The following is an 18154-nucleotide window of genomic DNA, read 5'->3' as shown; positions in this document are numbered from 1 at the left end:
AAGTTTCAAAGACACTGAAGAAATGCTAAGCAGATGGCCAACTGGGAGAACTGCATGCGGTTGTCTGAGCAGCATGGGAATCTTGTCCAAAGCCAAATTCACAGATCTAATGGCAAAATGAGTCATAACCACTGTCTAAGTGGGCCAAACGGTTTCATTAAATGCATGTATGAAATACAACAGCCACGATTTATAATATAATAATATATAATAAAAATTATTTTTCTGTTCCCTTGGCCACAGCATTAATAGAGTTGTGACGTCAGAACTCAAAAGACTAATTCACCACTGGATCCCTCAAGATTTTCCTATGGGTTTTTATAATAGAGGGTTTTTTTGTTTTTTGTTTTTCATTTAAGAGTAAAAGTAACTTGATGATAATTGGCCAATTTTCTATACAAAGCAAATTGCAAAATGTGAATTAGTCTTCCGGGTTTTGACGTCACGACTGCAGCACTCAATAATACTGTTTTAAACAACTTGTTTTTCAGTCTTTTATCATTATTCCTGAAGTTTTATTGTAGACCCAGTGAAAGGCTTGGCAAGTCCAGTTTCTTTCCTATGCTTTAAATTTCAAACTTAAACTCAAAATTGGGACGGTTAATGGGCTCAACTGCTTCTTAAATAGCTAAGAGCCATTAGTTTCACAGAAATGAACTCAATTATACTTGCTATTTGCTACTAGAGGCAGGTTGTATTAGAGAAAGGGAACTTCTCAAAGTGCATTTTATTGGATATGCCCCGAGGGCATTGGATTCCTTCTGCAGAAAGGAAAAGATTTTACATTTTGAATAAGTATAAATGCTAAAAGTTTGTCAAATCTAGGAGTACACTAGCATGAATGACCTCAGACTTACAGACATGGACTAAATGCCACAAAAATTCAATTCTGTTTCAAGGGGCCTTTATTTACTACATGATTTTCTGGCATAATTGATTATGATTGGTCAAGCGGAGCATTCTGAGGTCAAATATATCTGCATAATGACTGCTAAATGGCATTGACATAACACCTTTAAGAACATATAGCTTTTTTTATTAAAGCATTGCATTGCATAAATAAATGCGTTACATTAGAATAAACATTTCAGCTCTCACAGATTAGGTTTATGTCAAACTTTTCTTATCTTTGTATAAAATAACACATAGGTCATCTACTCTTAGGCTAGAGTTGCATTGTGAGAAGTTTCTTTGGGGTGGAATATTGAAATTTCCAGCAAAATAATGCACAAATCCAATGCATAATACATATGGATATACTTTATTATACGTCATTTTGAAACAAGAACAAGATGACCAACTGACATCAATGGTTATGCTGCTAAAGCTATGACATGACCTGGAAGCCATTTGTGGGCTAGATATTACAGTAAATATCTATTCTTATTTTGATCTACCGAAACCACAAGTAAGTCTATTCAGAAAGCAGATGTGCAGATATGCCATCATTTGACTATAATCTAAAACAGTATTGTGGTGGGGTTGGTTTAGTGGTAAACATCAAACATGTTTTTCTTTGAAAGTTTATTTTAGCCACATCACATCATTAACATTTACAGCCTAATTTGGGGGAAATGCTCTTCTGACTATTCAGACTCTCAAAATATGCCCTTTAAATGAGTCACAAGACACCAGTTCTCCAGATCCTGTTAGGGTTGAGGTTAAGACAGGACCACTATAGTTTCTAATACCATTTTTATTGCCCTCCATTTAGATCACTTGTAACTTACCTCACCCTATTTTCACTATAATATAACTATCAGAGGGACTGAATAGCATTGTCCTTATAGCAACTGTCATCATTCTTGTACTTGGGCATTCAAGGTCTCCATAAGATAAAGCAAATTACTAAATGTGTCCTACTATAGAAAAGTACAGTTTCAATGCCTTGATTACAAAGAAATTATAAGTCCAAATTAGCCACAAGTTTAACAAAAAAACCAATGCAAGATTAGAAATACAATGTTGAATATTTGAGTACAGGAGGGCAAGTGCTAGTACACAATCACACTGAGAAAGATGATGAAGCAACCGACCTTTTTAACTCAGAGTACAATGATGCAACGGATTGTACATCCAATGGATATCCGCTGGGAAACCGCTTTACATATCCAGACTGGCAAAACTGGCATTTACCCAAATATGCTCTTATTTCAGTCCTCGAGGTCTTAAATTTCAAGTTATGTGTTTGTAGAGTATAAGAGGTTCATTTGGCAAACAGTGGGAGGTTTCTGAGTGTCATGTGCCACCACACATATACAGACAGAAGTAAGTGTGAACCTTGACAACAGAGGTCGACCTGCCCGACAAAACCCTGAGGTCAACAAGGGTCAAATACCAAAGAAATATTTCAATGACCCTCCCAAATTAGTCTTTTTCCATGTAGAGGAACACATAACTGACCCGAACCTGGTAAAACAGTCCAAGTGTGGCAGACCACCTAGTGATGGTGAAGATATTGCACAACCAACGAACATTGGTTACTATGGGACAATTATAAATTGAACAGACTCTGAAATCTGATTGGATGCGCTGCATTTAAAGCTGGTGCTAAATAGCTAATATACACACAAATTAGAGCTGAAAATTTTTAATGAATCTCTTGAATGAATGATTCAATGACTCACTCATTAAGACTAGGGGTGTAACAATACATCGATCTAATGTGTAACGATACAATGTATCAATGCAATGCGTAAAAAATCTATACCCGTGGGGATATTTATATATTTAAGAGGCAACTTTGTTTTAACACTCTCCACATTTTCACACAATGCCAATCTATGCATTATCGCCAACACGTGCATTCTCATTTAAACTATCTTTTAGAGCTTGTGAGAGACGCTCTAATCACGGTCTCAATCAAACCAGTTCTAAATCTTCATGAAAGTTTATAATTTGCTCGTGTTTAAAGCCTTGCAAAAAGCAGCATGCACACATCTCAAACAGAGTCTATGGAACACAACACCGGAGAATAGAGCGCTATGAATCATTCTTCACACACACAGTAACTGAAATGTAAAACTGTTAAAGGGTTAGTTCACCCAAAAATGAAAATTATGTCATTAATTACTCATTCTCATGTCTTTCCACACCCGTAAGGACCTTCATTCATCTTCACAACACAAATTAAGATATTTTTGATAAAATCTGATGGCTCAGTGAGGCCTACATTGACAGCAAGATAATTAACACTTTCAAACGTCCATAAAGACATATTTAAAACAGTCATGTGACTACAGTGGTTCAACCTTAATATTATGAAGCGACGAGAATACTTTTTGTGTGCCAAAAATAACAAAATAGCAACTTTATTCCACAATATCTAGGGTTTCAAAACACTGCTTCATGAAGCTTCAGAGCGTTATGAATCTTTTGTTTTGAATCAGTGGTTCGGAGCGCCAAAATCACATGATTTCAGTAAACGAGGCTTCATTATATCATCCAAACTTCAATAGTTCACGTGACTTTGGCAGTTTGATTTGCAATCCGAACCACTGATTCGAAACATGATTCGTGAAGCTTCGAAGCTTCATGAAGCAGTGTTTTGAAATCGTGGAATAAAGTTGCTATTTTGTTATTTTTCTGTGATAATCTGAATTATTGTAAGGCAGAAATAATGATATTGTGTTGTTGAAAAGTCTGTTTGTGAAGCCATTTCATACCTGCTCTCTCGGGATCAACACAGATCTGAATGTTCGATGTGATCATACTTTTCAAAGGTTTAATAGACAGAGCCGAATCACTGTCCTTTAAGATCACGTGGGTGTTATAATTGAGATTGTGATCTTTTAATTAATGATTAATCGTGCAGATCTAATGCATACATTAAATCTTCGTACTCAGTTAGGAACCTGGGTGTGCTCTTTGATACCAATCTTTCATTTGAAAGTCTCTAGTATCTGTAAAACCGCCTTCTTCCATCTAAAAAATATATCTAAATTACGACATATGCTCTCAATGACAAATGCGGAACAGTTGGTTCATGCATTCATGACCTCAAGACTAGATTATTGTAACGCTCTACTGGGTGGTTGTTCTGCTCGGCTTTTAAACAAACTACAGTTGGTCCAAAATGCGGCAGCTAGAGTTCTTACTAGAACCAGAAAGTATGACCATATTAGCCCAGTTCTGTCAACATTACATTGGCTCCCTATTAAACATCGTATAGATTTTAAAATCTTGCTACTTACTTATAAAGCTCTAAATGGTTTAGCTCCCCAGTACCTAAGTGAGCTCTTAATGCATTATAGTCCTTCACGTTTATTGCGATCTCAGAATTCAGGCCAGTTGATAATACCCAGAATATCAAAATCAACTGAAGGCAGCAGATCCTTTTCCTATTTAGCACCTAAACTCTGGAACAATCTTCCTAGCATTGTTCGGGAAGCAGACACACTCTGTCAGTTTAAATCTAGACTAAAAACACATCTCTTTGCTCTTGCATACACATAACACATTATCAATACATTAACATTTTTCAAATCCGTTAAAGGATTGTTACGCTGCAATAATTAGGTCGGCCGGAACCGAGAACATTTCCTATAACACTAGATATACCTGTACATCAGAATAAGAATGGCATCTACGCTAATATCTGTCTCTCTGCTTATCCTGAGGTTTGCCGGGTGCTGGATCCAGGTCGTATCCAGATCAGATGGAGAACCTGCGTCTGGACCTGCCTACAACGTAGCCCAGGAGACAATGGGCCTACAGACCCAGTTCTGGCTGCATCTATAATTCAGATTTTTAATCCCCGTATCCGCTTGCATATATTTATATATAATCTATTTTTAATCTCTATAATAAAAATGTATAATTCAGATTTTGATCTCCATATCCATTTACATATATTATATATATCTTCCAAGGGGTTTTTTCCCTCCTAGGACTTTTTTCCCAGTGCTAGCACGCTGGGTTTTTCTCCTAGGGGGTTTTTTCCACCCCTGGGAGTCAGCCGACATTGGCTTAATGTAGCACCATCTTGTATATGTTAAATATTACCACGCTTGGTTGTACAGCTTATTTTTAACCACTTCCCTTTTTCTGTGCTTCTAATATGTAAAGCTGCTTTGAACAATTACCAATTGTAAAAGCGCTATATAAATAAATTTGACTTGACTTGACATGTGTCATGACACATCAGTTCAATTCTGTATTGGTCAATTCATTCATATCTGTATTGCTTTAATGTGACGCTATATGAGAGAGCAGTCAGTGACTTCTAAATGTAGAGAGTACAAGCGATCAGCATGCAGTAGCTGGTATATGCATATGGATCCCAGACACAAATGCTTTTTTTTTTTTTTTTTTTTTACAGACAATTAAAAAAATTCCTACAAAGCAAAAACATTGGATACATTGTTGATGTGGAGAAAGCATGCATGTCTATGTCCTTGGATGTTTCCATTTGAGTTGCTTTTTCAGTGAGACATGGACACCAACAACAACAAGCATAAACCACGGCATCTGATATCTTGAGGTCAAAGGGTGGTTAACGTGGGAACCAGCATAAATAACAAATGACATCCTTGGTGGAAAACAGATCACACGTCTTCAGTTGACTAATTTCTCTAAGGAAAACAGCAGTTTTACATATGTAAAGAGGTACAAGCAAATGTCCCGTCCTTCTTGATGACAAAGGACTGATGGTAATTCCCCTCCTACTAATATAACACAATGCTGTATTCCAGAGAATTCCGCTTTTGAAAGTCAATGGAATGTAGCCATGTGTTCTAAATAGGGCTTACACATCATAATATTTAATTGGAGCCATGTGAATTTGAGATTAATGAGATGTGAATTTGATATTTTAGTAATACTGTAGGTTTAAACGTCGGTCCTGGAGAGCGGCTGTCCTGCTATCCCTGGTTTAATCCCTTTGCTTCAATGTATGTGTCAATAGGTGTTTTTTTTTTTTTTATTAACTTATAACAATAGAACAATCAGATTATGAATGTTTAATGTTTTAAAAACAAGGGCATCCACAGAACAGTGATGTCATTACTTACAGATGTACAGTCTTTATCTCAGAAGCCCTAGATAACACAGCTGTTCTGTCCTTTGAATGCTATTTTAATACCCTTTAAAGCAACTCCAAACTGGCCCGCGGGGCCTCATGTCACCTCTCCTGCACAAGGTTAACAACACCCCGAGAGCTGTCACCAGAGCACTGGGGCCCTTAGGGGAGGTGGGCCATACCACTCTCCATGGGAAAGAGACATTGCAGGATATTTTTGGGCTAAAGCACCCATTTGAATGTTGTTTGTTGACCTTGGGGCTCAGGCATGAAGGATGTATAACTGCTGGTCTTGCTCCTAAGTGTATGAACGATCTCATTCTACTAATGGCTGAATCAGTTCATATAACATTCACTGGTATTAGAGAGTTTTAACTGCCAGTAACTGGTGCCGTAACTGCCAGTAAATGGAACTGTGAGAAATGGCACCATTTACTGGCAGTTACGGCACCAGTTACTGGCAGTTAAAACAGTCTAGTATCAGTTTTTATTGGCATTTAATTTGCTCTCAATGAAGGTGATGTGTGTCATGTGTTAAAATGACTTGTACTGTCTTGGTTTGTTGTACTAGGAGCAAGCCTTGCAGGCTTGATTTCTTGCAGAGTGTACATACTGGGACTCTAATGAACCTGTTTGTCCAAACAATAACAAGTAGGGGTTGGACAATGAAACTGAAACACTGGCCAATATAATGCTGGAGGTTTCATTCCTATACATGTGCGGCTTAGTGGCAAATCTTCACTGACTATACATTCCATCAGTAAGAGCCGATTGTGAAGGTTGAATTGGCAGAGCAACAGCAATATCCACACAACATAATGGAAGACATACACTGCCCTCCAAAAGTTTGGAAACACCCCTGGTAAAGTGTGGTTTTGGATGATATCAGCATAAATCCTTATCATTTTTTGGTGCAAATACATTAAAGTGACATTATCATTGAGGACCAGCCATAATAATTTTCATTTTGATTACATCATAATGGAAATATGTCAAAGCCAGACATGCCCCTTTGCCAGCTGTGATGCCTGATTACTGGTTGAATCTTGACCCAGGTTTGTAAAAGATTTTTGGGTCAGCACACCTTAATAGCTTCAACAATTGATTGCCAATTAAGTTTAGAATACGCTGGCTCATCTGTGACCAGAAGAGCAAGTCTTTGTGGCGTATCGAGAGCTATGTTATCCAGGGTATTGTCGTTGCATAGGACGACGAACCACATCCAACAGGAATAACTGTCGATGCAAGAGGAAAGGGATGTCTAGGTACTAACCCGGATTGTATCCAAAAAACATAAAACCACAGCTGCCAAAACTCACAGCAGAATTAAATGCACACACTGACTCTCGAACTTCGTCGGGAGTCAATATTCATGGTTTGGGCTGCTATAGCCAAACCTTTGGTCACTTGTGCCAATGCCAAAAATCGATTTCAATGGTGCCAACAGAGGAAATCTTGGGCTGTGGACAATGTGACACATGTATTGTTCTCTGATGAGTCCGCCTTCACCGTCTTTCCCCCATCCATAGGAGTTACAGTTTGGAGAAGCCCCAAAGAGGCTGAACACCCGACTGTTGCTGCCCAGAGTGAAGCACGGGGTGGATCAGTGATGGTTTGGGCTGCAATATCATGGCATTCCCTACTGAGCTTGCCAAGGTCTGCCAAACCATTCTTGAGGACCATGTGGTTCAAACATTTTATCCTGAAGGAGGTGCTGTGTATCAGCATCATAATGCACCAATACACACAGCAAGACTTGTGACAGAGTGGTTTCATGAACATGAAAGTGAAGTTGAACATCTCCCATGGCCCACAGTCATCTGATCTAAATATTTTTAGCCACTTTGGGATGTTTTTTTTATGAGCAATTTAGAAAACGTTTTCCTCCACCAGCTTCACATACTGACCTGGACACTGTTCTGGATGAGAAATGGATCAAAAATCCCTTTGGCCGCTGTGAAGGACTTTTATCTGTCATTCCCCAAGATGAATTGGTGCTGTATTTGGCTGCAAAAGGAAGCCCTAAACCACACTAATAAATTATTGTGGTCTAAAATTAGGCTTTTCAGTTTCATTGTCCAAACCCTGTAGAAAAACAATTCACATTGCTAACACCCTAACAAAGGCTCTATTCTGAAATTGCAAAAGTATAGTGAATTTTGCATTTTTGCACTTGTTCATCAACAACTTTTATTCCTTTTCACACAAATTATGATTAGAGAGCAAATTATCAGTTAATAAAGACTTAGTATTGTGCAAGGAACTGTGAAATACTATGTAATGACCTCAAAACACTTTTACCATAGTGCATGTTTTGTAAACAAATACATTTTGATGTTTGCATCACATGACCAGCTCCATATGTGGCCTATCTAATGTAGTAAACTTACTCGGCAGATCACCTGGTACAGCATTGCACTGAGCCCCGTAAAACACGAGTTGCGATAAAAGAGTTTAAAGAAGCAGCTAAAATGGCATGGTTGCATCTCATGTTTGTTTTTGTTAACACTATCGTTTAAGGTTGAGGGACAGGTTTAGTGTGGGTTGTATGCTTTTGCCAAATGCAATAGAGCATTAACCTTTTAGGAATACTCACTGGACATACCGTAATCATGTTCATCTGTTTTGGATAAAACTGCACACGCTTTTAGTGCAACTCACTGACTATTTGTAAGTAAACATGCAAGAAGCAACGTAAAATAATCGCCATATTCTCGTATTTTCAATGAGCCTAGGTTGATAAAATGAGTCAAAAACTTTCAAACTCATCTCTGGCATTGACTATACTGTTTTACCTTATCTTTCTTATACAGATTGATTTTTATAGATTGATTTTTAGTGAGCATTTACAGTACTACTTGATTCAAAACGGACAACTACAGCTTTGTAACAAATACTTGTAAGACCTATTCGTAGAACAAGCCTCCTGGAGAGGGGAACACAATGGCTGTAGTGGCCAACAATAGGATCGTGCATGTCAGCGTTACTGTTTTGGCGGTTTCCAAGGCACATCACTGTCGCATGACTCGCTGAAACAGCTGCGGCATGTGCACCAGTGGAAGTCTGAAGATAGCTTGCTTGTTTTCTTGCGATTAAATCTGCTTATTTTGGCACCCTCTTGAAGTGTTCCTCCCTAACACAAAAGTATTGTGAAGGGGACTTTTTCAAACACAAAAAAGGCAGAGGAAGGATCTATTTAGATACAGCGCTCTGTTTTCCCCATTTCAGAACCTTGCTTCCAAGTCATGCTAGTCACGTAGATATTGGACTATTCAGTATTCAGAGGGACATTTCAACACCAACTTTTGTATTAAGATGAGTGAAATGACCAAAATCATTTACATATTCATAACACAGTGACAGTATATACTGTTTATATTGCAATATCCATCCATTCCTTTGTAGGATCACAGGTATGCTGGAGCCTATCCCAGTGTCTCAGGCAGGGAAAACACCTCAGACAGATGGCCAGTCCATCATGGATACTGTTTTTATATACCAGCGCCATTATACCTCTGATCAGAGCATCTCCAAAACTGCAGACCAGGAACACCCCACAAGAGATGCAGTGGTCAAAAGTGCTCCAAGGAAGGAACAGTGGTGAACTGGCGACAGGGTCATGGGCGGACAAGGCTCACTGATGCACGTGGGAAGCAAAGGCTGGCCCGTGTGGTCCGATCCAACAGACGAGCTACTGAAGCTCAAATTGCTCAAGAAGTTAATGCTGCATAGAAAGGTGTCAGAATACACAGTGCATCACAGTTTGTTGTGAATGGAGCTGCATAGCTGCAGATCAATCAGGGTGCCCATGCTGAACTCTGTCCACCACCGAAAGAGCCAACAGTGGACACGTGAGCATCAGAACTGGACCACAGAGCAATGGAAGAAGGTGGCCTGGTCTGATGAATCATGTTTTCTTTTACATTACGTGGATGACCGGGTGCGTCACTTACCTGGGGAACACATGGCACCAGGATGCACTATGGGAAGAAGGCAAGCCGGAAGAGACAGTGTGATGTTTTAGGCAATGTTCTGCTGGGAAACCTTGGATCCTGCCATCCATGTGGATGTTACTTTTTTACCACCTACCTAAGCATTGTTGCAGACCATGTACACCCTTTCATGGAAACCGTATTCCCTGGTGGCTGTGGCCTCTTTCAGCAGGATAATGCTCCTGCCACAAATCAAAAATGGTTCAGGAATGGTTTGAGGAGCACAACAATGAGTTTGAGGTGTTGAATTGACCTCCAAATTCCCTGATCCATGGAGGCTCCACCTCGCAACTTAAGGACTTAAAGGATCTGCTGCTAACATCATGGTGCAGATACCACAGCAAACCTTCAGTTCATGCCTTGACGGGTCAGCAAAAGGGGGACCAATACAATATTAGGAAGGTGCTCATAATGTTATGCCTGATCGGTGTAAATCAGTCCTGCTACATTTAAATGGTAAAGCAGAATTTCTATCAGATGATACATTTCTGCTATCATACTGCCAAGCCATGTATTACAGTAAATGTATGTGAAATATGGAGAATTAAATAACACACAGAGTATTTGGTTGAGGAAAGATCCACCCTGCCATACAGGGAGAGTACAACAACAGGTATAAATGTAGCGAGTCCACCCACCGAGAAAAAACAACACAGTTTTCCCAGCACAACTGCAAAGATGAAAGGCTGACAGGGTGTTAATAGCGGGGTCATGGTTTCTTTTGCATTACGTAATGGTTTCCCCAGCAGACTGGTTAAATGATGAGGGGAAATGAGCCTTTGGTTTCTCAGAGTTTCTGGCCACCTTTTGCTCCTCTGCCCGGGCTCAACATCCGCGCATACATGCCCTTCTTCCCTTCAGCTTTTTGCTGCTCACCATGACATCAGTTTCAGCCATGTGTGGGAAAACTCTGGGCCCCTCACTTCAGAGCGGGACACTAATACACGCCAAGTGCTGTGCGCAGGGGCTATTTTAAGAAGCTGTAAATATGGGAACTTCCTCTGTTTAAGGGTATCTCATATCTCAAAGGATCGTTTTACATTATTAACAACAAGCTTCAAGCACAGTACGCCGTGCTGCCATATGCTTGACTTTATAAATTACTAACTGGGACGAACCAGCTGCCCTGAATGATATTAAACTGAATGTGTGCTATGACCGTTTCCTTACTCTGTTTAAGTTTAGGAATGTAAGGACAGCTGAGGAACAAATGCATTTTAACAAGAGTGAAGTCTAGGATATAAGAAGACTTTGTGTTGCTTTATCTGAGCTTAAAGTCAACATGCATTTAACCTTATTTACTTTTCACCCTGTATGTCCCAGTCAACATGGCCTAATTAACAGAAACTGATGCATACTGTTATTATAATAGAGGTTTGACCCACTTGTTTCACCCAAAATCCAAACTATTTCTGATGCATAACATCCTACCCTACATTTTTTTCTTGTTAATATCCTGTTTTACTCATTACAGAATTAAAATAGGCTATGTATGCCATTTTATGTTGTTTTTTTAAAAAGTCTTGTTTAGATGCAATAATCGACATCAAGATTAGAATATGAAATTTTGTACCGTGACCATTGAAAAAAAGTCTTCTATATTGTAAGTGATTTCCTTATTATCAGCTATTATTTATTGAGGTTTGTATCATCCTAAATTAGAAGAACAGGTTTTTGAAGTAAGCTATCTTTAAATTCTTAAAATGCATCCGCACTGCAAGGTTGTCAGGTTTTCACAACAAAACCCCAATTGCTAATCAAAACTAGCCCAATCGCGTTTCAGGGCGGTCCCCCGGTAAAAATTGCGTTCCGTGGGTAAAATCCACGTTTGCATACCAGGGGCTAAATATCATGTTATTTGGGGTCGCTTCAACTGACGGACATGAAAAACAACCCTAACGCCAATTCCGCGGGAAAGTTGCGTCGCTGTGCATTTACATGAATTTGCAATACGGTCTGCTCAACTTTGTTAATAATCAGTGCTAATCATGCTTCAAATCGACAACACTTCTATTTGCTTTGCCCCTGCTGAAAGTGTGAACGTCCCTTTTCACACCAGTTTTCCTGTTTGGAACTGAAAAGAAAACTGCAGAGTCTTGAACATATTTTTTTCTGAATGGGTGAAGTTAAATCCTTGCTAGGTCAGTAGTGCGTGTGCATTGATGGTTCCATGAAGAACCTTTAACATCCAAAAAAAACCCACAAAAGGTTTTTTAGATTTTTTATAATGTTCTTCATACAAAGAAAAGGTTCTTCCATGGCATCACTGCAAAAAAAAAAACCCTTTTGGAACCTTTATTTTAAAGATTGTAATGAGACTCTTCCATGCATTGTTTCCTGTTGTGCTGTCTACAATGATGTCTGTTCTTTAACACTCACTGGGTGACACTTTCATGACCCCTGATCTAGGATGTGTTAATCCTCTCTAAACTATGTGACTGTTTGCTTGGCGATCATACAATGGCTGCTACAAACCAGACCACTACAAAACAGGACCGTTAAAGGATAGCTGGCCAAAGTCTTGCATGATTTATTTGTTTGAAGAATTCAAATATATATCCTCCCTTAAACTATGTAATCCGTTACTCTTTAAACAGTTTTATTCTTCAACACACTTTTTGGTTTTCTTGTTTTGTTTTTTGCGCCGTTGGCTGGTGACTCATGGATGATGGAATGCAGACAAACTACTCATCTGACTTGGAGCCAAGAGCCTTAAACAATGTACGTTCAAAGTCATTACTGAGTTTAAAAAAAAAGAAAAGAAACGTATGTAAAGAATGCATGTTCGAGAACCGCACCTGTGGCTGTCAACAGGAAATGTTGCACTGTGTCTAGCTGGAGAAAGTAAACAGGATAGTATTTTATAATTTGTGTAAGCATAATGCTGCATTAGTTATCAACCATTCAAAGAGAAGGACACTAAAAAGATGTCTTAAGGAAAGGGTTCAAAATGAACACCATTAGTCTAGTTTAGTTTTAAACAGTTTGTGTTAATTGTTGTTGTTTGCTAAAGAAATACAATTACTGTTTTCATTACATCCAACAGAAATAAAGAGTTTATTATACAGTCACTTGTGAGATCTTAGCTGCCATCTGCTGGTAAGATTGTGTCATCAAGTGCAAACTATAGTAGGGTAAAAGATCAAGCCACCATCAAGAGATGACCGCACTACTCTTCGAAAGTTCTTAATACTAAATTGCGGATAATCTTTCTTAATTATTTTTTGAAAGATTATCACATTTAATGTAATCTTATATAATGTTAAATGAAAGGGATCTTTCTCAGAGTACTCATTTCCCTCTCTACTGTTCTCATCAAGGTCCTGGGAAAGCCACAACCTTGCCAACTCTGCATATCTCAGAAGCCAGTGGCCACCCCTCTCTCATCGTGGGAGTGACATTTCCTGTTTGACTCCGAAAACTTCTGGAACAGTGTTCTCTCTCATGGTGTTCCCAAAAATATAATAAATAAATACTAACCAAAACAAGCTTTTCTGACAGCATTGTAAAGGACAATACATACAATGCACCAATAGACACCAATGGACTGCAACACACACTACGTTGGGTTTTGTGGGTTTTCCCTGTTGGCGTCTGTTGGCGTTGGTCAGCAATTATTATATTATATATAATATTCAGGCCAACACAAAATTGTAAGTGTGATACTGCTTTAACACAGTTTATATACAGAATAACTTACATTTTAAACAAGTTATGCTGTCGTCACATGCTATTGGAATTATCGTAAATAATTTTGCACAGCTAAATTAAATAATCGAATGAAACCAGTACCCTCACACATTCAAGTTATGATGGTCAAGTCTGCTCTTAAAGTCCCGGAACCGGAAGTTGCAAACGACTTTTCTCCAGTGTTGTGACATATTTCCAAGTGAAACGGAATATTGAATAGAGGGCAGAGTTTTACTTTAGTGCTCCTCCTCTTCTTCTCTCGCTCACAGCAGACTAACGGTTACAGGGGAGTGGTTTAAGCATTTTCAACACAAGCCGTTAAACTGACGTTATCAGAGAAGGAACACCATTCCAGACCGGAAATAACTTTTCAGATTTTGATAAAAGATTACCGCGACAAACTATTTTTTTCGGTGTATTAACTTGCACGGATTAATTGTTCACCACAAGACAAGTAATATGCACTAACAAAGTAAATAGGGTTAATTTTGATTTCATGCCAACTTTAAGTTAAAAATAAGGTAGATAGGATGAGTTTTGACAAATACTTTCAGTTGAAAGTAGCTAAAACTGGTCGCTAAATATCGCTAGATGACATCATACTGGCGGGTCCACTGATCTATATTAATATATAAATCAGTAGGCAGGTCACAGAATCTAGATAAGGTTTGTCCAAAAAGTTGTTAGATTTGCTGCTAGGCTTCTGAAAAAGTATCAAAAGGGGCGGGGAAGTCGCTAAATCTAGCGACAAAATCGCTAATTTGACAGCGCTAAATTGGCAGACCTCTCTGAGTAGGTAATCTTCAAAAAAGTACTTTGCAAACAAACAAAAAAAAGTTCTATAGGCCCATAGTATGAATGTGTGTAGTATGAATGTAATCCAGATGTACTATATCCGCCTTGTTTTCAATGTCATGTGACCTACCATCGTCAGTTGAGTCGCTTCACTGCCATTATTCACAAATTCTCTCCCGTGGTCTCTTGGGATAGTAAAGTGTCCGTTAATTTGTGACATTTTGTGGTTGTAATCCGTTAGAGGTACATGTCCAGTGGTTGTGTGATTAATTTCACCTGTGTTTACTCTGCTTGAGGGGAACTGACGTCATACATCCACTAAAGTAACTTAGCTAAAAGTTATTGCAAAAAAAGTTTTTTCTGAGAAAAGCTATAGAAACATTTGTTTGAGATGAGTTGCCACTTCTGATATTTTTATCTAATGCCGTGACATTCAAACATTTGAACTGATCAAATACGTCATAATTATTTACAAAGCCTATATTACTAGTATAGTCACGAATAAGCGAGACACTCACCTTGCATACTGCTGCTTTGCCACTCAACTCGTGTCGCTTGAATTGAAAACACGGCGTTAGATCCCTTATTCCCCATTAAAACAACTATTGCAATTCAACAGTGTGAGAATCTAATGCAACTAACTTGTTCCAAAAAGTCGTCACAGTACTGTCCCAAGATGGGCTGCGGTGGAGTCTGACACTGTCTGTGAAGGAAAACCGAAAAATACCCGCCTAAATTCAGTTTGAAAGCTATAAACACCTTACACGTGTTTGTGTGTATCTTTCGCGCGCTGTCCAATCGCATACGTGAACGCCCCAACGGTCCTCCTGACTGGCAGCGGGTGCGCGCGTCATCGCTTCAGTCAGTGCGGGAATGTCATTTAGCTTCCGTATGTCAGGTAATTTCTATCCTTTTCATGCGAAAATTAATATTAATGTTGCTTAAAGCTGACATAAAGTCGGTTTAATCGACCATAGACAACAATCGTGAAGGTATTTAAAAGAATCGCTTGTTGTTCTCCTTATAAATGCAGCGTTCAGCTTGAATCTCAATTTTAACCAAATATAAGCTGACCTAATTTAACAAATAACAATAACAGAGGAATTTATGAAATAAATGTCTCTGTACATCAAACAGTTCAGAGACAGGATTACTAGATCTGCGTTACAAAACTGGCCAATCAAAAATATCCCAGGTGAAAAAATACTATAGTGTTTTTGAAACATATTATAGTAAATTGTAGTATACTGTATATATTATAGTAGGCTATTTACAACACTGCGTTAAGCATACTGTAGTATTGATCTGATAAACCGTTATAAATACTGTAGTATACTTTAATTTTTACTACAGTTGTAGAAAACTTGGGTAAAATTATTTGTTTATATTACTATAGTTGTTATATTACCACAACAACTACAGAATTACCACAATACATTAATTCAAGTACTATAGTATGGTTCAAAAACACTATTATTTACTATAAATAATATTATTTTAGTATTAGTATTTTTTCACTTAGGTGACCACATCCCAAATATCAAAATATGCCATCCCCATACCTAAAATAGGCATACGTTAAAATTAAAACCACTATAGTGATAAGGCTCAGAAGCCCTACTTCACAAAACTTAACGTCTAGCAATATAAATTATTTCAAGAATTTCAGTCAAATATTATTTATGCTAAATGTCAAACCTTTAATCCGCGGGAAAATCAACCCGCGGAAACAGCTGCGTGGAAACGGCGGATTTGGCAACTGGTTCCTCAGATGTTATCGAGGGATTTTAAGGGAATTTCTGCATCATCGTTCAGTGTCCTGAATGACCTGGGCTGGTACGAAATAATGGGTTTGACATTTTCTTTTGTTGCCTCTCTTCTGATCATGGAGCGATCGACCGCCAATGTGTCTAAAATGGAAATAAGACCTTTTCCTTCATCAACAGCCTCTCTTCTGAGAACTCGTTTGATCTGACCATGATTTCACCCTGTTTTCGGTTTGTGTAGTTTGTATAGGTCAAAGCCCTCTGAAAACAAATGATGTTGTAATGCTCTTAATTCCACTTTTAGGAATTTATTGCAATACTGAAGGTTGCATTTCTTACTTTGTTGATTTCTGTTGAGTGTTAGAATTAAATTTATAGGCCTATAGTTAATATTTTGGAGTTATACCCTTAATATGATAAGCACTGATGAAATAAATAATTGTAATCGATATGCGTATGTGAATAAAATCAAATTTATCTGCTGAAGTATTGTGAAGCTACGGTAAAATTCCATTACACGTGACATCAGCAAAATCACACTCTAGTTAAATATTAATTTTGGTTTGAAACTTTGTCCACCTGTTGTCATTAAATCATACTGTGTTATTTAACGACAAGATATGGACGTCTAAACATGTGACATTAAAATAAAAAAAGAAAAAGATAAAAATAAAGATAGGCCTAAAGTTTACCGATTATCACAAGAGGGCGCTCTTTAATCGTTTTTGAACATGTTTTTATACAAATGAACTTTTGTTTTATTTTAATGATACTATCCTTAACAAACATGCCCTGATAATAAAGATAATTTTCCATTTTTATATTTTACAGCAATATGTTTCTTAATATATGAGACAATAAAACTTAAGAGCCCTCTTCTGTAGACGCAGAGGATATACACAAATGTCAGAATATTTAATTTCAAACCCTGGACCGTGTAAAATGGCGTCTGCGTCTTAAAAACACAGAAGCTACATTTAATCCAACAAGCAATTTCAAAAGCCTATAAATGAAGTGTCTGACCTTTTGTTGAGTTATAAATGTTATTATTATGATGATATGGCATATGTACAATGAGATTTGTCCATGTAAAAATTGTTTTTCAAGTATTTTAAGGTCATGCTCATTCATTTCACACTCTGTCTGTATTATATGAAAATGAATCCCTGTGACATCAGAGCAGCACCTCAAGCTGCTTTATTATGACATGCAGAGACAGATTAACAGCAGCATTAGACAGAGCTGGATAAAGAGCACCTACAAACACAACCAAAACAACACGTCATTTACACCATCTGTATTTATACGCAAAACATTTTGCGATTAGTGACCTTTGAGTATTATGACACCCACTGTGAAGGCCTGTTCACACCAAGAATGATAAATAAATATTACAATAAACACCAGTTCTGTTTATTTTAAGCGCTGCAGTTTTGTCGTCTGTCGTTTTAAACACCAAGAACGATAAATAAAGATATTTCTACAAGTGTTTTCAGTATTAAAGAATAGCAGAGTTCACACCACGCCCACTGAGTGGCAGCATCTTCAGTGTGAATGCCGTGAAAAACACACAAAACACATAAAAAAATAAATAAAAACAGATTTTACACAAAATCGATTTAGTCCTACCTTTCCTTAAAGGGTTAGTTCACCCAAAAATAAAAATAATGTCATTAATTACTCACCCTCATGTCGTTCCACACCCGTAAGACCTTTGTTAATCTTCAGAACACAAATTAAGATATTTTTGATGAAATCCCATGGCTCAGTAAGGCCTGCATAGCCAGCAATGACATTTCCTCTCTCAAGATCCATTAATGTACTAAAAACATATTTAAATCAGTTCATGTGAGTACAGTGGTTCAATATTAATATTTTAAAGTCACGAGAAT

At 37.9% G+C, this 18154-nt stretch overlaps 1 protein-coding gene across 2 annotated transcripts in view; it reads right to left on the bottom strand.

Moving 5' to 3' along the window:
* The window catches only part of neurl1b (neuralized E3 ubiquitin protein ligase 1B), a 43943-nt gene extending 28712 nt beyond the window's left edge, over positions 1-15231 (bottom strand). The window contains exons 1-2 of one of the 2 annotated variants that reach the window (XM_067384886.1): positions 15139-15231; positions 15015-15050 (exon numbers count right to left, since the gene is read on the bottom strand). In XM_067384886.1, the coding sequence (XP_067240987.1) occupies positions 15015-15021 (7 nt within the window). In that variant the 5' untranslated portion in view covers positions 15022-15050; positions 15139-15231. Of the gene's footprint in view, positions 1-15014 lie in introns of both variants that reach the window. The other variant, XM_067384867.1, reaches the window with a different exon arrangement.
* Between the last annotated feature and the right edge of the window lie 2923 nt (positions 15232-18154).

This window comes from Chanodichthys erythropterus, chromosome 1 (assembly GCF_024489055.1).
Source record: "Chanodichthys erythropterus isolate Z2021 chromosome 1, ASM2448905v1, whole genome shotgun sequence".
In the NCBI taxonomy this organism is placed as follows: Eukaryota; Metazoa; Chordata; class Actinopteri; order Cypriniformes; family Xenocyprididae; genus Chanodichthys; species Chanodichthys erythropterus.
This window is presented reverse-complemented; position numbering and strand designations above follow the sequence as displayed.